At 37.1% G+C, this 19,483-nt stretch overlaps 1 protein-coding gene across 2 annotated transcripts in view; it reads left to right on the top strand.

The window, feature by feature from the left end:
* The window catches only part of SH3RF1 (SH3 domain containing ring finger 1), a 91,172-nt gene extending 76,308 nt beyond the window's left edge, over positions 1 to 14,864 (top strand). For both annotated transcript variants that reach the window (XM_056346167.1, XM_056346176.1), the window contains exons 10-12: positions 2,775 to 3,133; positions 5,263 to 5,597; positions 12,192 to 14,864. In XM_056346167.1, coding sequence (XP_056202142.1) covers positions 2,775 to 3,133; positions 5,263 to 5,597; positions 12,192 to 12,360 — 863 coding nt within the window. In that variant the 3' untranslated portion in view covers positions 12,361 to 14,864. The remainder of the gene's footprint in view (positions 1 to 2,774; positions 3,134 to 5,262; positions 5,598 to 12,191) is intronic.
* The last annotated feature ends 4,619 nt before the right edge of the window (positions 14,865 to 19,483 follow it).

Raw genomic sequence — 19,483 nt, 5'->3', positions numbered from 1 at the left:
GTTATTTAAACCCACATCCAAAAAGGTTGATAGTGGTGTTTTCAAGAGTTTTTGTTTACCAAATCCATGCACTCCTCTGTGGATTTGCCAGGCTAGGAAAATACCACACAACTGGAGCCTGATGTGTTCCAGTTGCTCCTAGGGCCACAAAAGAAAAGGAAAAAAACCCACTCCATTTCAAACTCTCCCAGTGTTCCCCCTTTCAGCCTTGAACTGGGGGCCTAAGATCTCTTGGCTGAGAGAGTCATGACAAAGGTTTTCTTTAATCGCAAGATTCTTACTGGCAGAGCAGAAGAAAAGCAAAAGATGCAAATGTTATTATCTGTTATCCCCTTAAGGATGATTGTTTCTTATGGTCTCAAAATCCAGGATTTAGCTCACTCCCTCTTCAGTGTCACGCATCTCCTAAAACACCCTGTGCATCTTCAGATGTCAGCACCAGGTTTGCTTTTGGAGGTCAGATACATCTTTACGTATTTCATTTCTTTAATTGGCTCCATCTTTCTCCAGTCTGATCTTAGGCTGGAACAGATGTGATAGTCCTCTGTAACAACTTTATTCTTTACCTTTAAATAAAAATAACCAGGTGCTATTGGCAGCTGGTAAGAGAAACTAAGCAAAGCATCTGTACTATCCTGCCTCTCAGGCATAGGTGGTTTCTACTCTAAATCCTTTTGAGCTGCTTAGAAGTTTGCAAGTGACAGCACAAAGGAGGGAGCTCCTATGGGCTCCAGAGGCCTTTCTGTCCCCGCATCTCTGCTCCACTGGCAAGATAAATGAGCTCTTACGGTTCCATTCAGCTGGCAAATACAACATATTTCCCACCAACTTTTCAAGTCCCAAATGGAAAAATCAAAGGGGCTGCACTCTCTCCAGAGAATTCAACGTTGGATTGTGGTGTAAAGGTGTACTGTTCCGTCACAAATACAGATCTGTCCCTTATGAGGGCCTGAAAACTGAAGCAATAACAGCTGCTTTATGGTCAAATGTTACAGAGAACTTTGTAGTCAGCATCTGAAATGTGATCATCTTGAGCTTTCCCTAGCACCTGTGCGGAGTGTTACCCTCTCGATGAGGCTTCGCAGTTCAGTGCTGCATTTTGTAGGACTGTTCTTCAGTTCCAGTTTAGCTCAGGACATTGAAGACCCTTCTTCAAATGATCCTGGCGAGACATTGCTTGACATCACCCTTGCTGAGAGGGTATGCATTCTTTGATTGAAAGGAACTGAGAAGAAAATGTATATTCTGCCTATTTCATTAAATGATGAACTGTGTGAAAATAGGGTGACTTGAAACATTTTTCCTATGGATTCCTCAGGGATAAGAAAACAAAACCAGAAAGCCATTCCACGCTTGTACTCCATTGACTGCATGTAAGTATAGATGTATCTTGAAGAATAGCAGCTACTTGTAAGAAAACTGACTTTGTCTGACGAGCAAAAGACAGCGTGAATAATTGTTTTTTACAAAAAAATCTTGCTGGACTCTCCTTATCTTCCTTTTTCAAATGTTTATGGTACTCAAGCATTAGGAAGGGTCTGCTGCAGGGGAAGAGGTGATGTACCAGAAAATACACATAGCATTTAATGGTGCTTTCTTTTTGAAGGAATTTGTGTTGCTTATCATAGGGATTGTAATTGGATCTAATACTGTATGATTGTTATATCAAATTTGTGAACTTTGTAAGTCTTCTCTAATATAATGTTGATGCAATCTAACCAAATTATCAGGGGAATTTGTGGAGAGCAGAATAAAGAGAGCAAGTGCTGGAGGCTTGATTCCAGGATATCACTTATAACAAGCCCGAAACTCTAATTGGTATCTGCAAAATCAGTGAATGGATACATTTGAGATATACATGCACCAAGCTAGAGAGATGACCCCTTCTTAGATGCTAAGTTTCAGGTTGTTTGAAGAAAAGAGAGTGTGCAGCACTGGGATGCTGCATTTCGCCTTATTATTTGGTTAAGATGTCTGCACTTCATACCACCCAGTGGTGCAGATACCCAAGTTGTTCAAATGATCTGAAAGCATGTGTGGTTGACCATATAACTGTAATAGCAATGTTGCTTCTTGGAAAGGATAAATTAGTTCATGCAGAACTCTGTGCTTTGCAGCTAGGCTGCAGCCCTGGTTAGTATATTCAGCCCTGTGCTATTCTCCAACTTCCAGTGTAGATGTTCCTTTTATTTCACAGGGGTGTGAGTAAATCCACTTCTATATTTAAACTTCCCAAGAGACAATAGCTTACGTTTTCAGAGAAACCACTCATAGCAGTAATTGCCCCTGTACTTATTGTTTGAAAGACTCACTAAATCTGTTGTGGATTTTCTGAATAGTTTAGGCAAAACAATCCAATTATATTTTTAGCAGCTTCTATAAGGAGTGTTTCTTCCTACTTTGTTTTATGTGCCCTGACAACTACACAGCATATTAAAAGGAACAAAAAAGTTCCAGGCAGTATTTAGTTAGCACTTATGAACTAAAATGTAATCTTCACTTTACATCTCCGTATCTGAAGCGTTTTACTTAGCAGTTCGGATTTCTCCCCAGTGCTGTTATTCTTCTGCTGTATACTGGTGCAAGTAGGGTAGCATATGCTAGTTTATTCTGGTGAGGTAAATTTAGCGCTATGTAAGATGTCATTATAGTAATATATGTTATGAAGGTGGGAAGGAAGCTCCTTATGACTGATTAGCTGTAACACGGTGACTGTACCTCACTTTGTGTCTTGTGAAAAGATGAACTCTCTCACATTTTGTTCTTTGTTACAGTTGCCACACACAGTCAAGAAAGACCTACGGCAGCAGTCACACCTATACAAGCACAGAGTCCAACATGCCTTATTCCTGCAGCTGTGATCATTCCTCACCACTCTGCTGCCTCCCAGCAGCTCCAGCCCCAGCTTCCAAATACTGCTGCTTATGTCACAGCTGTGAATGTGAACCGCTCAACTATACCAATGGCGTGTGCAGCAGCTTCTTTGAATTCTCCCAACATTGCTGCTTCATCTTTGGAGGGAGATATTAGTGGAAGAACTGTAAACACTCACCCTGGAGCTCCTGCATCTCCAGAGAGTGCTTTAGCAGCTGGTGGAAATGCTGCTGTCAGTAAAACAGACAAGGATGGCAAGGTGGGTAGAAAGTAAAATCATTCCCTTGAATTCTCCCATTTTCTTCATGCAAACTTGTAAGGGATCCATATTTTTTTTCTTACATTTGCTGAAGAGCAGCATTGTAAGGTTTTTAAGACGGAGCCTGAAACTCAGGCAGCCATTTTGTGACTACAGCTATGGGCAAATTTATTCTTGGCCATATAAGAATAATTTAGAATCCATAAAATACAGAACAGACCTTGGAGAAGGGTTGAAATAGGGTAGCAGGTTCATGCCTTAAGCCGGAGAAACAAAATGTGAATGGGTAGAGTTCAGAAGAACTGTTAGTTGGATTGCTGGAATTTTAGGTATTTTGTTCTTGTTTACCTGCAGTCAGTTTCCTGAATACTTTAGAAAGTTGTATTGTTAGCAGATGTTATCAGTAAGTATCTGTAAACTAAGAAGCCTATGATGCCAGCTCTCTCCCCCCCAAAAAAACCCACTTGAAACACAAACAAACAATAAAAAAACCCCAACCCATGAACTTGCAAGAACATAAGTTCAATCTAATGTAATAAACCTAATATTTAGTGAAAATCAGTATTCTTTACGTTACCTTCCTTATTAGGCAGACATACAGAGAGTTTATGAAAAACACATTACCAGCAATGTTTATTGGACAAAGGAAAAAAAAGCACATAACTCTGTCTTTTATAAATGTAGATCAGTAGAGTCTGTAGTGATTCTGCTTTCCTTCCTTCTATTTGAAGTATTTTTCTCTGTGTCTAATCTCATTCTCACTGTCCTACAAGCCGTATAATGGTTATATTGTAGGCAGAAACATTCCCCCAACTTTCTAACTGGTTTTGTTTTACAATTGTGATGTAGTCAGAAATATTTTTTCTCCTTTTGACACTTTCTTTACATCTCAAGTGTTTTAGAATTTACCTTTAGTACTCTTTAGCCACAAGCATTCCTTAATGAAGTTTATGTAGGTTTTAATCATACTCTGTACACTAATCTCACCCACTTTTTAATTTATTTTTTTTATTATTGTTGAGTGGAGGTATCTAGTTATCTAGTACTTAGTTTTAAAATTACTTCAGCCATAGCCACCGAAATCAGACTGAGGTGCTTTTAGGCAGGGCTTTTAGAAAAACTCACAATTTTAAGTTTAAAGATGATAATGTATTTGGACTGTTAATTTCTTTGCATTTCTCTCTTCTTTTTTTTCTTTTTTTATTTTTTTCCCCCATTTGGTAGACAGCAGATCTTTGCTGAAATAGCTTTAATTTATTGGAGACTTGGAAGAAGGACCAAGGATTTTTCATTCACAGTTCACCAATTTCACTGCATCCCAGGCTATAATAAAAAACTCACATTGCTCATGCTTTTTTCTTTCTGTAGTTAAATAACTTATTTTTGTCTCCAGGGCTTATAATCTGGCACCTCTTATAAGCACCAAATTTACTCAGTCAAAGGGTTGGTAAGAACATGACTGCCACGCCCCCTTAAAAAAAAGACAAAAAACACAAAAGCTACTTAAATAATTCTCTTCAGGGTAAGTAATAGTCTTCAGGGATTCCTGTCTGGACAAGCAAAAAGAATGTTTACAATTCTTCCCTCTAGCAGAGCAGCAAAACACAATACATTCCCCTTGTGGCAAATTTCTGTTAAATCATGAAGGTCTTCCCTTACTGAGGGAGGATAAATAAAAGACACTTATCTAAACAGCAGCCTCCCGGGCAGACTTTTTTCCCTGCTTGGTTTGAAATGACTCTTTATGCCTTCCTAGAAACTTCCATATTAACAAAATGTTTTACTGCTTAGATTCCCACAGTGGGAATCTAACTTCTCACTCCTTTTTCTAGACAACCTTTTGGGCCACTGCCATTGGCTTTTAAGGTAAGCCTTAGCTTAACTAACTAAGCAAAAGGACTTAGCAGGTTTATGGTCTAAATGACTTACTGGTTTTCTCTTTAGAATTTTAATAATTATCTGTCTCTTTTATAATTTTCATAATTATCTTTTGTAGTTTGTACAGTCTTAAATATGTCCTCATAATTTACTGAGTCCTGTCTGATCACAATGTCATCTGTCAGAATGAAATGTTCAACTCTTGATGGGAGACTTCTGTTCTAAAATGAGGCACTGCTTTTTGTTTACAGAAAGAAAAAAAAGGTTTGCTGAAATTGCTTTCTGGAGCGTCCACGAAACGCAAGCCACGATTGTCACCTCCAGCATCACCAACACTGGAGGCTGAGCAAGCAGCCGCAGAGTTAGCCCTGCAAGGTGCAGTTGGGCCAGAGCTTCCATCAGCAGGTGGTCACAGCAAAGCTGGATCCTGTCCCACAGACAGTGAGGTCTCTGGGCTGGCACAGGAGACACTGCATCGGAAAACAAGTTCCCTGGATTCTTCTATTCCAATAGCGCCACCGCCTCGGCAGCCTTGCTCATCCCTGGGTCCAGTCCTGAATGAATCCAGGCCTCTTGTCTGTGAAAGGTAAATCATCCCATGCAGCTAGACTCAGGCAAACCAAGAAAAAAAATCAACTTTCTGACACCTGCAGTGTATATTAGACTGCTTCAAAAAGCTGAGATTTTTATAGCAAGATGAAACTTACTTTGTTAACAATGGTTTATATGCTTATCAACTAATGCTTATGTTTATATTTGCTTACTTTTTGTGTTACTTTGAGGTTTTGTTATGAATAGACATTCAAATAAGGTGATCACGGTTTTGGTGTGAGTACTGAGGTAGATAAAATAGGCTTCCTGTTTTGCAAAACATGAACGCATTATATTCTTGCATTCAGCTTAGTCCTTTAAGGTTATTAGCAATGTAAAACTGCCAACCTACATATATGGTGAATGAGATCCTTATCTATGAGTAGGCTTAATACGTGATTTCTTGAGCTGTTGCAAAGATACTTTTACTACCTAAATGCCCCATTACTGTGCGCTCCACATAGCAAGCTCTAGGGCAGCCTCTGTGTCCTGGCAAATAAGTCTGAAAAACATGTAGTTGTCTGGACTCTAAAACTGCCAGGCAGTTGCTTTAAAGTTCTGTCACTTTTCTTTTGCGTCCATCTATTACTTTCAAATATCAAAGTCCTCAGTAGATTGCACGTACTATGAAGGAAGTCACAGTTTTCTAACCACTGTCTCTTTTTTATTATTCCTGGTAGTAGATAACCAATATGAAGAGTATCCTAGGATTTGTTTTGCTGTAGCTACAGGATTGTGTGGCCTACAGGAAAAAACAGTGGAGTTAGAATGTTTTAAGAGCTCAAGGACTGAACTGATTCATGCTGACTGTATTGTAGACTTCGTTCTGATACTACTAACTCATGGTGCGTGGGTGTACTGTTGTATTTCCAGAGGCCCATTGATCTTGTTACATCCATGTGTTAAGAGCCAGACAGCAGATAAGTTTCGACTTTGTCTTTTATTTTACTTCTGTTATACCTTTAATGCTTTTTAAAACATTATTACTGTTTCTATGCAGTTTCCTTGCAGGAAATTTCTATTTCATACTGAATTTCAGAAGTAGATTTACATTTATAGATGGAACATAAAACTTCAAAGACTTTCCTTTAAGAACAACATCATTTATTTCACATTGTCATCAGTCTGTTTGGCGCAGTAATATGTTTCTGTGCTTTGAATGTGAAAATAATTCCAAATTCATTCTGGCATGACCAGTGGGTATTTGTGTAAAGCTATTTGCATCCTCACGAAAAGTAGTTTTTTCCACTTCCATGGTGGAAATATTTCTTCTCAGAACTGCTTAAAGAAAGCAATATATATATTTTTGTTTATCTAGTAATAACACACACTCAAACTTTTTAATACATCTCTGTATCTTTACTATTATTTAAGTGAGAATACGTACCAGAGAAATACTACCACAAGATCATTCTCTTTGGTACTCATGCAGAATTGTTACATTTTGGTCAGTGTATTTAAATAAATTTTCATTTGGGTTCCCTTTGTCCTTTTCTGGTCAAGGTTGGTTTTTTTTTTCTGTAGATGTGCTTTTGCCACATTTCCATTTCCTTAAAACAAATTGCTTAAAATATGTTGCTTAATAATACTTACTGCTTACCTTGTACTCAATATCTTGAAAGTAATTTATAAGCATTGATTAACCTTCATTAGTCTTGAAGGAGGGGTCAGTAAGAAACATACTGATGATGCAGTAGGATCTTCAGTGAAAACCTGGAGTTGAAAAGAAAAATATTCATGAGGATAAGCTCAACAAAAAGCTGAAGAACAGAGAAATCTGCTGATACTATTCTGCTCTTACATATCACAATTGCAATCACAGGCTACAATGATTGGAGAAAGAAACATTACTCTCTGTTCTGACTCTGGCTTTGCAGTGTAATCGTTAGTGTTCAAGTTTTATTTTCAAAAGCGACTAGAGGACTTAGGTGTCAGGTTCTGCTGATTATTCTGAATGGAATAGGAGCAAAAGTAGCTGGCTGAACCCTGGAAAGCGCTTGAAAATGTTCCTGTTTTGGATGTGGAGTTTTCCCCGGATTCCTTCCTTCCTTTAAGATGCAATATCAAATTTTTGGTCTTATCCCACTGTTTCTCCATTTACTAGAATTGAAAGTTGACCTAGATTATGTCTTTCCTGTAGGTTCTACTGAAAATTGGAAGAAAAAATTGTGAATTTGTTTCCAATCATAAAGAATAAATGGGTGGGCATTTGATTTGTTTAATAGCAAACAAGCTCTTTGTGGCATGGATTTGCAGATGCATACTTAATACTAGTGGCCATTTCACTAAAGGAAGGGAAGATGATGACATTCCTTTCCATCTTACTGTTGCAGGTCTTCTCTGTACTTCCCATTCTTATATTCTCTCTTCTCCTGTGAACTAGGCTGGTTGATCACTGTGGTCCATGGTCTTTCATATGTTCCCTGTATGGAAGGAGCAGAGAAGTTAGAAATTTCAGCCAGGCCTTGCTTCCAGTTTGGAGAATTCCTTTCACCTCAGACTCTGTGATGGTGTTCAGTCATTTCTTCTGATTCTCCAGCCAAAACACAAGTTGTCTTAGGGTGTTGTGATTTCTTGTATTGATGCAGCGCTGACAAGGCCAAGGATCACTGTCTTTTCATTAAAAAGACAGACCCAACTCCCCACAATTCCCAGAGGGAGCTATGTTATGCTATGACTACATAGTAATTTGTTTATCTGGGGGGTTTTTTTCCATGACAAGAAGTAAGGGCATATTTCAAGCTCTTTTCATGAGCTTTCTCTTTTAGAGGGAAACATTGATTAAATAGTCTTGAAAGTTTACAGTAAGTATACAGCACTGTAATAATAAACTTCCTAGCACCGCACGATGGTGTTAAAGACCTGAAGTTTAAGCTAAATATGCATCACTGCATATCCTAAACTATGATATCAAGCCTTCATCCAGTTACAGCGAAGGACAGAAGTAATTTTGTTCCGTGATTAAAGTGACTCTTAAGTCATTTTATCCACCACAAAATGACTGGTGTAACATCTGCTTCCAGCGCACAGGCCAGCAACTTTAGAGGGCAGCAGGTTTTATCACATCTGACAGCATTTAATGCTGTTAATGAAATGCTGAGAATCAGTCTGCCCTAGATGGGTGTTGATTATCTGTAGGAGTCAAAGCACCTACTCAGCAGATAGGAGAGCTGCACAACAGCAAGGCATAGGTAAGCTGTAAAGTAAAAATTCGAAGGACAAGAAAAAGAAACTAAAGCAAGAAGCTGAATAGTAAGTATGAATTTAACTTGTGTAATAATAGTAATTCCAAATTGCTGTGTTTTCCTCAGCTAAAATTTTCTGCATGTGAGAAAAATATTGTTAACCACTTGGTGATCAGGATAACCACAGATAATAGTCCAAAAATCAACTACAAATAGCTGGGAAGAAAAGCATTATTTTGTGTCTAGTGAAACAGAAGCAATGAAGAAAGGGAGAAACACATGAATGATACACTCTTTTTCATGTTACTGAGAAGTGTGAGAAATGCCAATATTAAAAATGAAAAGTAGAATGGAGAAAAGTGAAGACAGACAACCATCACAGTCACCACCCTGCTGCTAAAATAAAAATTTTAAAAATCACAAATACAAGTGCAGAAGCACTGTGGGATGCAGCCAGACATATTGGGAATACCAGGAAAGAACTGATGGCAAATGTAGTGGCTGCTTCTGGGAAGCTAAAATACTTTTGTTTTTATAATACTAATATTTTAACACTAGCTGATTAAAAAGAATTAGGATAATATTTTGAAAAGTGGTGAAAAATACTGTAAGACAGTCAAAGAAAATAGAAGGAAGAAAACATACTGTACAGCTTAGATGCATGTAAAATATTATAGATTATGTGACTACAAAAGATCTGCAAATTTGACCTTCAGACACTGAAAACAGCTGCAAATACTGAATAGGGTGATAAACAAGGAAGTGTTTTGCAAGATTCAAATGTGGGAATGAACGTGTTTTTCCAAAACATAGGTTACATTTAGTAAATGTGACTATTTTTCTCCAGGGACCTGGCAATGAACTTTTGAGCTGAAACATAAGCTTTTTACTCTGCATGAAATTGGTAGTTTTGGCAGTATATTGTAGATGATTAAATAGATAATGGAAAAATATTTTCTGTTCCATAGCTGATCGGAGGTGATCTGAATAGACAGCTGTGTGAATGTGTGGTGAGTCTAGACCTGATCACCTCTATTTGGGCAAATAGAATTTGTATAATGTGGCATAAAATTTGATAGCTTGTCGTAACAAGAGAAGAAGGAGATGTGATGTAAAGACGCAAAGCGTAATGGGTTTCTTCTCATTAAACATTGGAAAATATAGTAAATTTTAACATCAGTGGTATTGTGTTTTGGTTTAGGCATTAGGTTACAAGATGGATATCAAAGTAGTCTGGAAGCTAAAAGTCAGTGAGAACTACTCAATTACTGCAGAGCTGAGGGAGTTCAAAACTATAGGGAAAACTCAGGAGAATGGTATTTATGCACAAGTTGGTGATCCTTTAGGGAGGGCACAGGGAAGATGGGTTTTTGAAAAGCTGTTGGTTTTAACGCTTGGCAGGCAGGAGCAGAAGGTAGGGAAAGAACAAACTAGTCTGTCAGTTCAGGAGAGTGCAGAGGTTACTGACGGACAGCTTTGGAAACTGAAACCAGGCATATTTCAAGTCCAGTGTTTACAGCTCATCATTTGACAGAATGCAAGGTAAGCAAGGCAGGTATTCTTTCTTGAAATCCATTTTTTAATGGTCTTCCTTTCGGATAAAACTAGTGCTATGTGTATGTTACATAGTGTGCTGGTTAATTTTCAGCCTGAAAGCAGCGTGTTTATTACAATAGTGAAAGTTCTTCATAGCTTTATTGCAATTCTTTATCCTTTACTATCTTGTCCTGCCTCAGTAGAGGCTATTGTTTTATCTCACGTAGGTTTACAGTCTTGCTTAATCTTACAGTCTATTAAAAATGTTTGCTTCTTATGTCCTAAGTCAGCATTAATACCCAAGTTGCCCACAGAAGTTAGTGCAGGCATCTGCCATGCTGCCTAGGTTGGGTGAGGAGCATTCTGAACCTGTACACTAATAAATTTAATAATTGGCTTGGTAACTTCTGTGAAGCATGAGACTAATTCCAGTGCTCTGGAATATGGGGTATGTCATAACTGAAACAAAGTCATAGTTTATGAGTCACTAATAAGTAACATTTGATAACTGATTAAATCCTAATATGATTTGCTGTACATAGATTTCCCAAGAGACTTCAATTATTTACACAGTGCTGCTACTCTTTTCTGAATACTTTTAACTATATGGACAGCCGTCATTTTTGGTTTATATGTTCTTAAGCAAAATGTACTACTATACTACAGTATCTTTCTCCATTTCGTTATTAACTTGTATTATTACATGTTTATTGAGCTATAGCTGGTATTCCATCCTTTACTAGAAGTATCCTGTTATTTTTTCTTTTCATCAGGTTGTTAATGTATCATGATCTATTAAGATAATAAATTATTATAAGATTATTAAGATAATTATCTTAATCTATTAAGTATTAAGTAATCTTCATGAGTGCAAAATGTTCTGATTTTAACTGGAAATTAGATTTTGTCCAGCTGGTCTTGTAGCACTGCATTTAAGGCTCTTAACCTTAGAAGCTTTTGGCTTCTACAGTCAGCCATGGATTCTACTTGTTTTCAAGTTGCAAACATTATTGGTTATGTAACTAGAAACTGATTTATAATATCCATCAGAAATCTTGATCAAGAAGATGACACAATTGTCTACGGAGCTGTAACACTTAAAATTTAGGTTGATGTGAACTCAGACCGGGGTAGAAGAGATTGAGTGGTGTTATGCACATTGAAAAATAGAAGAGTGTAGCCTCTTTTTAATGCGCTTATATTTAAGAGGTGTGAAATATTATATTTACTGTGAAAAACTTAAAAAACCACACTTCTTATTTCTATCAGGTGCCTAAGAAAATTGTAGAGTTGAACACTTTGAGAAGTGTTTATTTTTAATATAATAATACATAAATTGTTCAGCTGTGTCCATTCTATCCTGAGAAGTTTCTAAGACAAATGAAAATAATATCCAAACCCAGTGCAAATAATAGGTTTTGCTTCTTTTTGTTCTGTGCGTTTCCTGAAGAGTCTTCCCTGGGATACTATCATATTAAGCGTACAGTTGTAATATTATGCACAGTTACTGCTGTGAATGCTTTGATTATTGTTGAGTCATGCTGACTGGAAGGGTCTGTGTATTTATATCCAAATAGATGTTTACAATTTTGTCCCGTTATTTAACCATCATATGTATTTTTACAGGAATTTTGGTGAAAAAAACTAGAGAGATGCATACATTTGACTTACATTCATTATGTTGCTATTGTTACTTTCTGTTCAAGACGTTTTAAGTTGTTACGTACTGAGCAAACAGTTTTAGGCAATTACCTGTTTTCCTAAGTTTTAACATGCACAGGAATATTTTTTAAAGCATCAGTTTAAAAATTAAAAAAAAACTAAAACAAAAAGAACCTAAACAAAGGCATTTTTTTCTAATTACACAGGTACAGGGTTGTGGTATCCTATCCTCCTCAGAGTGAAGCAGAACTTGAACTTAAGGAAGGTGACATTGTTTTTGTACACAAAAAACGTGAGGATGGCTGGTTCAAAGGCACTCTGCAACGAAATGGAAAAACTGGCCTTTTCCCTGGCAGCTTTGTAGAGAACATTTGAGAAGATTCATTCCAAGCGCTTCAAGTCATACTGTACTGTCAAATAGCACAAATATTTTACCAGAAAAAGCACAGTCATGAAATATTTTCAAATGACTGTAATGTAAACAAAAATCTGCATATTTTTACAGTGTCTATAGCACAATTACACCAGCGAACAAAAAGGATTAAGGCATCTGCTGGTTTTATCACTTTGGATTCTTAAGTGTGATGTGTGCCTTGTACTGTCTGATTTATTATATAAAGGAACTTTTTTTCCCCCCAAGTATGTTACATAAATGAACAATTGTTTACAAGGCTGTAACTAATTTATTCTTGTTTTTTTTTTAAACTTGAATTTTGTGTAATAGCTAAAATTCTTGTGACTATGATTTTAAAAAAATATTAATTTATGAAAGAATAACTAAGGGGAAGCTGGATTCTCTCCTTATGAGCAGGCAATTATTTCCGGTAAAGAGCCTCCCGTTTATCCTTTGAACATTTTTCCCCTGCTGTGTCTGACAGTGGAGTAAGTCTCTGTTTTATGAGTTAATGTTGAGTGGTGGTGATGTGGCGTCAAATAGAATTTGCCAGGTGGGGAAAAAATGTGTATTTTGTTCTTTGGACAGAGGAAAAAAAAAAAAAAAAAAAAAGTCAGTGGTGTTCTTGAGTCTAGTTCTACTTCTTCATAAATCACCCAAGTAATGTTTCCAGGAGGCAGAGATGTATGTGAACAATTGAATAAAATTCAACCATCTCAAGGTTAGGATCATCTCAAGGTTAGGAAGGAAGCAATTCAGGAGTGCCAATGAGAAATTCACTATACCTTTTGTTTATGTAATAACTTGGCTATTTGAACAAAGCTTAGCTTTGTATTTTTAGCCAGTTCTTTGGGCTGGGCATTCAGCACTCAGGATCCAACAAAATTGGGAGGAATGTTAAAGCCCAACGCTTAGAATGATTATATCTTGAAAACATCTGTTTGATAAGACTGAATATAAAAATAAAATTACAAGTTGTACTTAATGTCTAAAAATGCCTAAGAACTGTAATTTGCTTTTTTCTTCTCAAACTGATCTGCATGGCCAAGAGATGTTTTAAAATGTCTGAGCAATAGTGGTGGTAAGTGATGCACTTGTGTTAAAGTAAAAGGCTGTATGAAACACTGTGAAAACTTTACAAATTTCTTAACCATTGCTACTTTGGTATGTTCTGACCTTTACTTTGTCTTGCATGTGTTACTCAATTCCTGCAGAAATATAACTGTGCATGGTTGGATTTTCCATTCCAGTTTCCTGTTGCTGGGTTATTTTGCTCTGAAAGTTTCCCAAAAGCCACTTGACCAAAACTAGTGAGTAACTCACCTTCAGCCACCGAAGGTGTCCAGTGTTTGAGTCATCAATAAAATATTTTAATGCTCTTGCAGCTGATGGTTATAAAGAATGCAGCCTGCAAGAAAAGTGTTATTTATCTTTCAGGGTTTTGTTAGAGATTTGACACTGGTAAACACACATGCACTCAGCTAAACTTGGGGTTTTTTTATTTTACTGTTTAGTTGTAGCAGTTTAATGGTGATTTTTTTTTTGCAAGACACTGAGCACCATCATCTCCAGTTAAATCTGATGTAATTTGGCTGTTACTCAGCACTTTACAAAGGGAAGCCAGTAGTGTGATTCAGTGTCGCACAGTACACAGAAACAGTGATTAAAAAGTACAGTGATATGTTAAATCGTTATAATTTTTTTAAGTTCTATGTTAATGACAAGGATTTCTTGCAATATCAGGTAGTAACATGATGGTCTTAAAAATAAGAAAAAATATATCTATAAATGCATATAGTTGGACATGACAGCATTCCCAAATTAACCATGTCTCTGAAACACTGTATAATTCAGTTTTTTGCATTTTTAAATATTTTAAATAGTTTACTTGAATATTCATGTAATATATAAAGGTTTTGTGAAATGAATTTTAGTTAGAAAGAAGCTGATATCAGCTTTTGTCAGCATAAATTGGCACCAGTGTGTCATAATCTTATTTTGGAGAATTTAGTGCATTTTATATTAAAGACTACTAAAGGTTAATTTTTTTGTATCTCTGATCTTCATATTTTAAACTAAGTGACTAAGGTACCTCTGCTAATAGAATTTCATTGTGTAAAGTCAGTTAAAAAACAGCTGTTAATCCAATAGTTCTGTTAGATGGAATACATTCTTAATTGATTTTTTTAACATTAAGTAAATGTTTGTAAAAAGGGCTTATTACATAGCAGTGCAACAATGACAAAAATGCAGTTTATCATGCCTTTTTGTGATCTTTTAGGTATTTGTTTTTTTGGTTTTGGCTTGGGATTAATTCAGTGTAGAAACAGACAAACCCTGTGCATTTGCTGTGTGTAATTCCATAAAAAATTTTGTAAGGTATTTTATATCTATGTTTGAAGTCCAGTGAATGTTAAGTGTTTGATTTACTATGTTAAACTTCCAATCCTAATAAATATTTTCTTAGCAAACTGCTAAATCAAAATGTGTATGCAAACATTAAACATAAACTGCTTGTAAAGAATTTGACAATAAAATTACCAGAACTTAATTTCAGAATTCATAGGAGGATATTTCTGCTCATAGAAAAAAAAAGTCTTCAGATTCCATAATGTTAGATGCTTGGAACCGTGAACATAATGCAAAAATTGTAGAGAGAACTGAGGATCTGGCTTATCTTTTCCATCTCCTTCTTTCTGCAACTTTGTAAGTAACATCAGAAGAGGTAGGTAACCTCCTTCTTTGTCTGATGGTAACTGACTAGTTTGATCTTGTCAACAGTGTATCAGATGCGTAATAGTTAGAAAGTGCTTTCCCAAGAGGAACAAGTGTCTCGCGCAGGGGGTGTGATGTTTGTGTATGGAGACACAGGCCCAGCCCTGAGGCTGAACCATCTACCCAAACTTTCACCGAGGGCAAAAGTGTCTGGTGGCAAGAGGCTCGCGTGCCCTGCAGAAGTTGAAGTTTGCTGTGCGCAGCACTTAGTCACTGCCTGACTAGATCTTCTTGGTTTGAATGCGGTTACATGTCTACATGTCACTGCTGGGAAAATGGTAGGAAGTTAAATCTTAAAGTGTTTGCAAAAATGTTTAGACTCTGTAAATGTTTCAGCTACAGTAATAAGGCTTCTGGTTTGTCAAGACTGACCAGGACCTAGATTCTGCAGCATTAAGTCCTCTCTATAAAAAAAAAGCATCTAGTCTAATTTTCCTTTGGGGGAGTGGGAAGTGGCATTGCAGGCAATGTGATTTGTAGGAATGCAGAATAGAGAATATAGAAAAGCAGCTTATTTCTTTTTCAGAATTGTGATCTGACATCATTGCGTCTGTAGGAGAAAAGTACACACAAACATCATGGCTGCACATCAGAAGTAAGACTGTTTCTTTGTGTTGGGGTTTTTTTGGTAATGTAATTATTGAGTAATTCTAATATGTATTTAGCATTTGGCTTGCCATAGGTGCCCAAAATACTGTTCATCCTCGTTTCATTACCTCTGCCTTATTAGCAGTAATGACAATTACGGTAGTTTTGCATAGGCTTAAAAACATGGCTTCTGAGCATTCTGGCATTTTTCACAGAGCTGGCAAAATGTTTTAACTGGCTTGTTCTTTCCAGTTGCTTTAAGCAAATGTGTTTAAAAGTGTATATTGACTTTAATGAAACACAAGAATCCACTTGTCTAGTTAAAAAGATTTGTGCCTGGCATTACTAAAACTCCTACAGTACAGTCTTTCATATATGTGCACAATAAATAAGTGATGCCACCAGTTTCTGTAGGTCACATGCTAGTGTACCCATTTTCTTTGGATCCTTGTTGTGAATCTGCAATAAGTGTACTTCTCCAATCACTCTCAGGTGCTTTTCTCCTGCACTTTCAGAAGTAGATAATGGTAGATCTTAAGGATATTTGAAGTTGAGCAAAACCAGTGTCATAATTCTTTTGAATGACTTCATCATTCATAAGCTGGCATACTTGAAATATTTGTATCTAGAAACAAAAGGGCTGACAATGGTGATGGTGGATGGTGATGACATGGACATCAAATGTGAGGGAAAAATGGGAAAGAGAAAAGGATTTGGAAGACCTGTGTGTTGGACCTGAATCTTAGCCACCTTACCTCAGTAACCGAAGTCCAACCCTGTGAAAGGACCTAAGAGGAACTTGGATGTCTAAGGCTGAAAACACAGCCCTCAGTCTTTACCTAATCTCTTAAGCTTGTATTTGCTGCTTGTGTCTTGTTGCAGTAGGCCCAAGCTGCTTTGGTGTTCTCATGTCAAAACACATCTGGAATCCGAATCTGGACATCTGTATTCCCAAATTACCTGAAAGGCTTGATATGACGGATGTGCTTTGAGAATATATCTCACACTGAGTACTGTCTTAAATAAAAAACACAACAGGAGTTGCAGGTTTGCATTAGTAAATGGGGTAGTGTCTGCTTTCTGTGTAGTAACACATACTAGAGGGTGCTGTCAGGAAATGTTATGGATGCAATGCATTTTCCTTCTAATTTTCATCCAAATTGCTCTTACTTTCTAGGAGAAAAACTTGTTGAGACCCTCAGAGTTAGCAACTGCATTTGAAGACCTGAGGTCTCACCTTTTTTGAGCCTCAGTTTCCTCATTTGTCAAACTGATGATCCTGTCCTTGCAAGGTATGTGATGTGGAACTTGTTTTGAACCTAAGGGGCTGACTGGTTTTCGTGAACTTGCAGATAGATGCTGATGGATTAGACCTGCCTCCAAATACAATCCGCAGCTGGAACAGCTAAACCCTTCCCCTAGAGAAGTCTCCTAGACACTGATTTCTGTGGGTGAGAGACTTAGTTGATCCATTTTAACAGCTGAAGACCACTTCAATCAGAATCAGTCTGATAAATTAATTTTTGTTTTGTTCCTTTTGCTATATCCAATCTGCAATGTGCGAAAGCCATTCAAAATGTAACATAATGAGCATTTCATACATGCCTATCAAATCATAGCATTTACACTGAAAATTATATTAGTAGATGTTAGAAGGTACTATTTGTCTGTTCCTCCTACTATACACTTTCCTGTCAGCTGTATTGTTTTGCTGAAAAGAGAAGCGGCAAAATCAGTTCTTAAATTCTCTGCCATTTGTACTCAGTGGAGTAAAGACAATTTAAACACGGTAACTTTATCCATGGATTTCAAGTATTCACAGTTATAACTAGCTTGTAAAAATTCCTCTTAGCACATGTAAACGAATAGCACTTGGCTGCACTCTGCAGCCAGTTCTAGCATCCATATTATGCTTCAGTTTACGTGGCATGCAGAACCCAAAGGGCTTCCGATGTTTGCATCTAGTACTCATTTAGATCAAAACCAATTTATAACATATGTCCAAACACCAGCTACATTCTCATTTCAGTGTGGTGGCCACAACCTGTACAGCAGCGTAGCGAGTGGAAATTTGGCTAGCACAGCAAGAAAAAATACACTTTAATTACACAGGCAGAAAAATGTCAGGGTTTTAAAGTACCCATACAGGTGGTTTGTCCCTGCTGTCTTAGATGGAACCCCATTCCACAAAGCAAATAGACTTTGATTCCCCCCCACCTTCCCTTCCCAGAGAGGAAAGCAATATAAGCAAGGGCTTATTTTAAGGAAAATATCCAGACTCTTTGGCATTATAACACATGGTTGGACTCTCAATTACTGCAAATCAGTGCTACTTCATTGATTTCATTAAACTTTGCTGGCATACATTGAATATGCCCCCTACCGCTAAATAATGAAAGAAAATATCTCATCTGCCCTAGAGGAATGAATATGTCTGAAAGAAACTGAGCTGGATGATTTTTGTACTTGGAAAATACAGAGCTATTTGGGTTGTGTTATCCTTTTCTCAAAAAATGTGTGTCCCACTGGTACAGCTAAGGCACTAGATCAAAAGATGATGTTGTTTAGCAGCACTGTGAACCATGGAAGACTTGCTCACTTTTCAGTCAAACCTATAAATTTTCAGATCCACAATTGCAGAGTAGGCTTTGGTTTGCTAACAGCTGCTAGCCCCCAAAATCTTTTGTGGTTGGTTACTGCTGTATTTTCTCATGGTTTATCTGTGGATGCTTGGGAGAGAAGATGAGTCAGCAGCAGAATGACTTGAAAGTGGTCATTGACTTTGTTCTCCACAACAAGGGACGTGCCCTAGGTCAAATTTCTTATTTCAGCTGGTTGAACTTCTCAATAAGCTGAAGAATGCTAGCTCAAAAAAGTTTACAGTTCAAAGAATTCTTCTCCACTCCTCTGGTAGGCAATCTCAGTGAGTCTTTTGAATACACGCAGATCAGGAAAATCTGCTTATTTTTTGCTCCTTATCAAAGGTGTACTTTATGCCTCTGTCCAGCTTCTAAGTTTATAGTATGCAAGTAACCGTTTTCCCCTGCTTTTCAGTGAAATTCTTTGCATTCAGTAATTTAAGATCTCTGGTACACAATATAGCTTTTTTACAAGGATGAAATGTAATAGCTTTTTAAAATAAAATAATACTTGGCTTTGTAAAGATCAGACTTTTCATTGATCATAAGAACCTTATGCAAAGAGATGAATGTTTTGAAACTTGTAACAAAATAGATACTCATCCTCCCTAGGCATTCAGTATTCTTGATTACTTGCACCTAATGGATGGGTATTCCTTAGTACTGAATTGGTGATTACTGCCACAGAATGTTAGGCATAATGCTCAGAAAGCTGGAGCGTTGCTGTTGAGAATGTCTCCAGTAAATACGAGACAGAGATCAAGAATGATATGACCTTTGAATTCTGTCTGAAAAACAAAGACTGGTTCAGGACCAGTTTTTAGTGGTCCAATTGTGCATGCCACATGCCACAACTATATTGCTACTTGGAGGTGTGCTACAGCTGCAATCAAGGAAATATTTCTCGTTTTTTCTTTTTCTTACAATATTCCTTGATAAGGAAATCCACGTTAACCTGATGTCAAATGCAAATAAAATTTGTCCGCAACTGCAAAACACAGCAGCGCTCTTGTAATCTGGTTTCTCTGATTTGGCAATGTTAGTGAACACTTACGTAATTCAAGAAAAATTAAAGACAAATATAAAATTCTGTGGGTAACAT

This window comes from Falco biarmicus, chromosome 1 (assembly GCF_023638135.1).
Source record: "Falco biarmicus isolate bFalBia1 chromosome 1, bFalBia1.pri, whole genome shotgun sequence".
NCBI classification, from domain to species: domain Eukaryota; kingdom Metazoa; phylum Chordata; class Aves; order Falconiformes; family Falconidae; genus Falco; species Falco biarmicus.
Note: the sequence above shows the minus strand (reverse complement) of the source record. Positions and strands in the feature narration are given on the sequence as shown.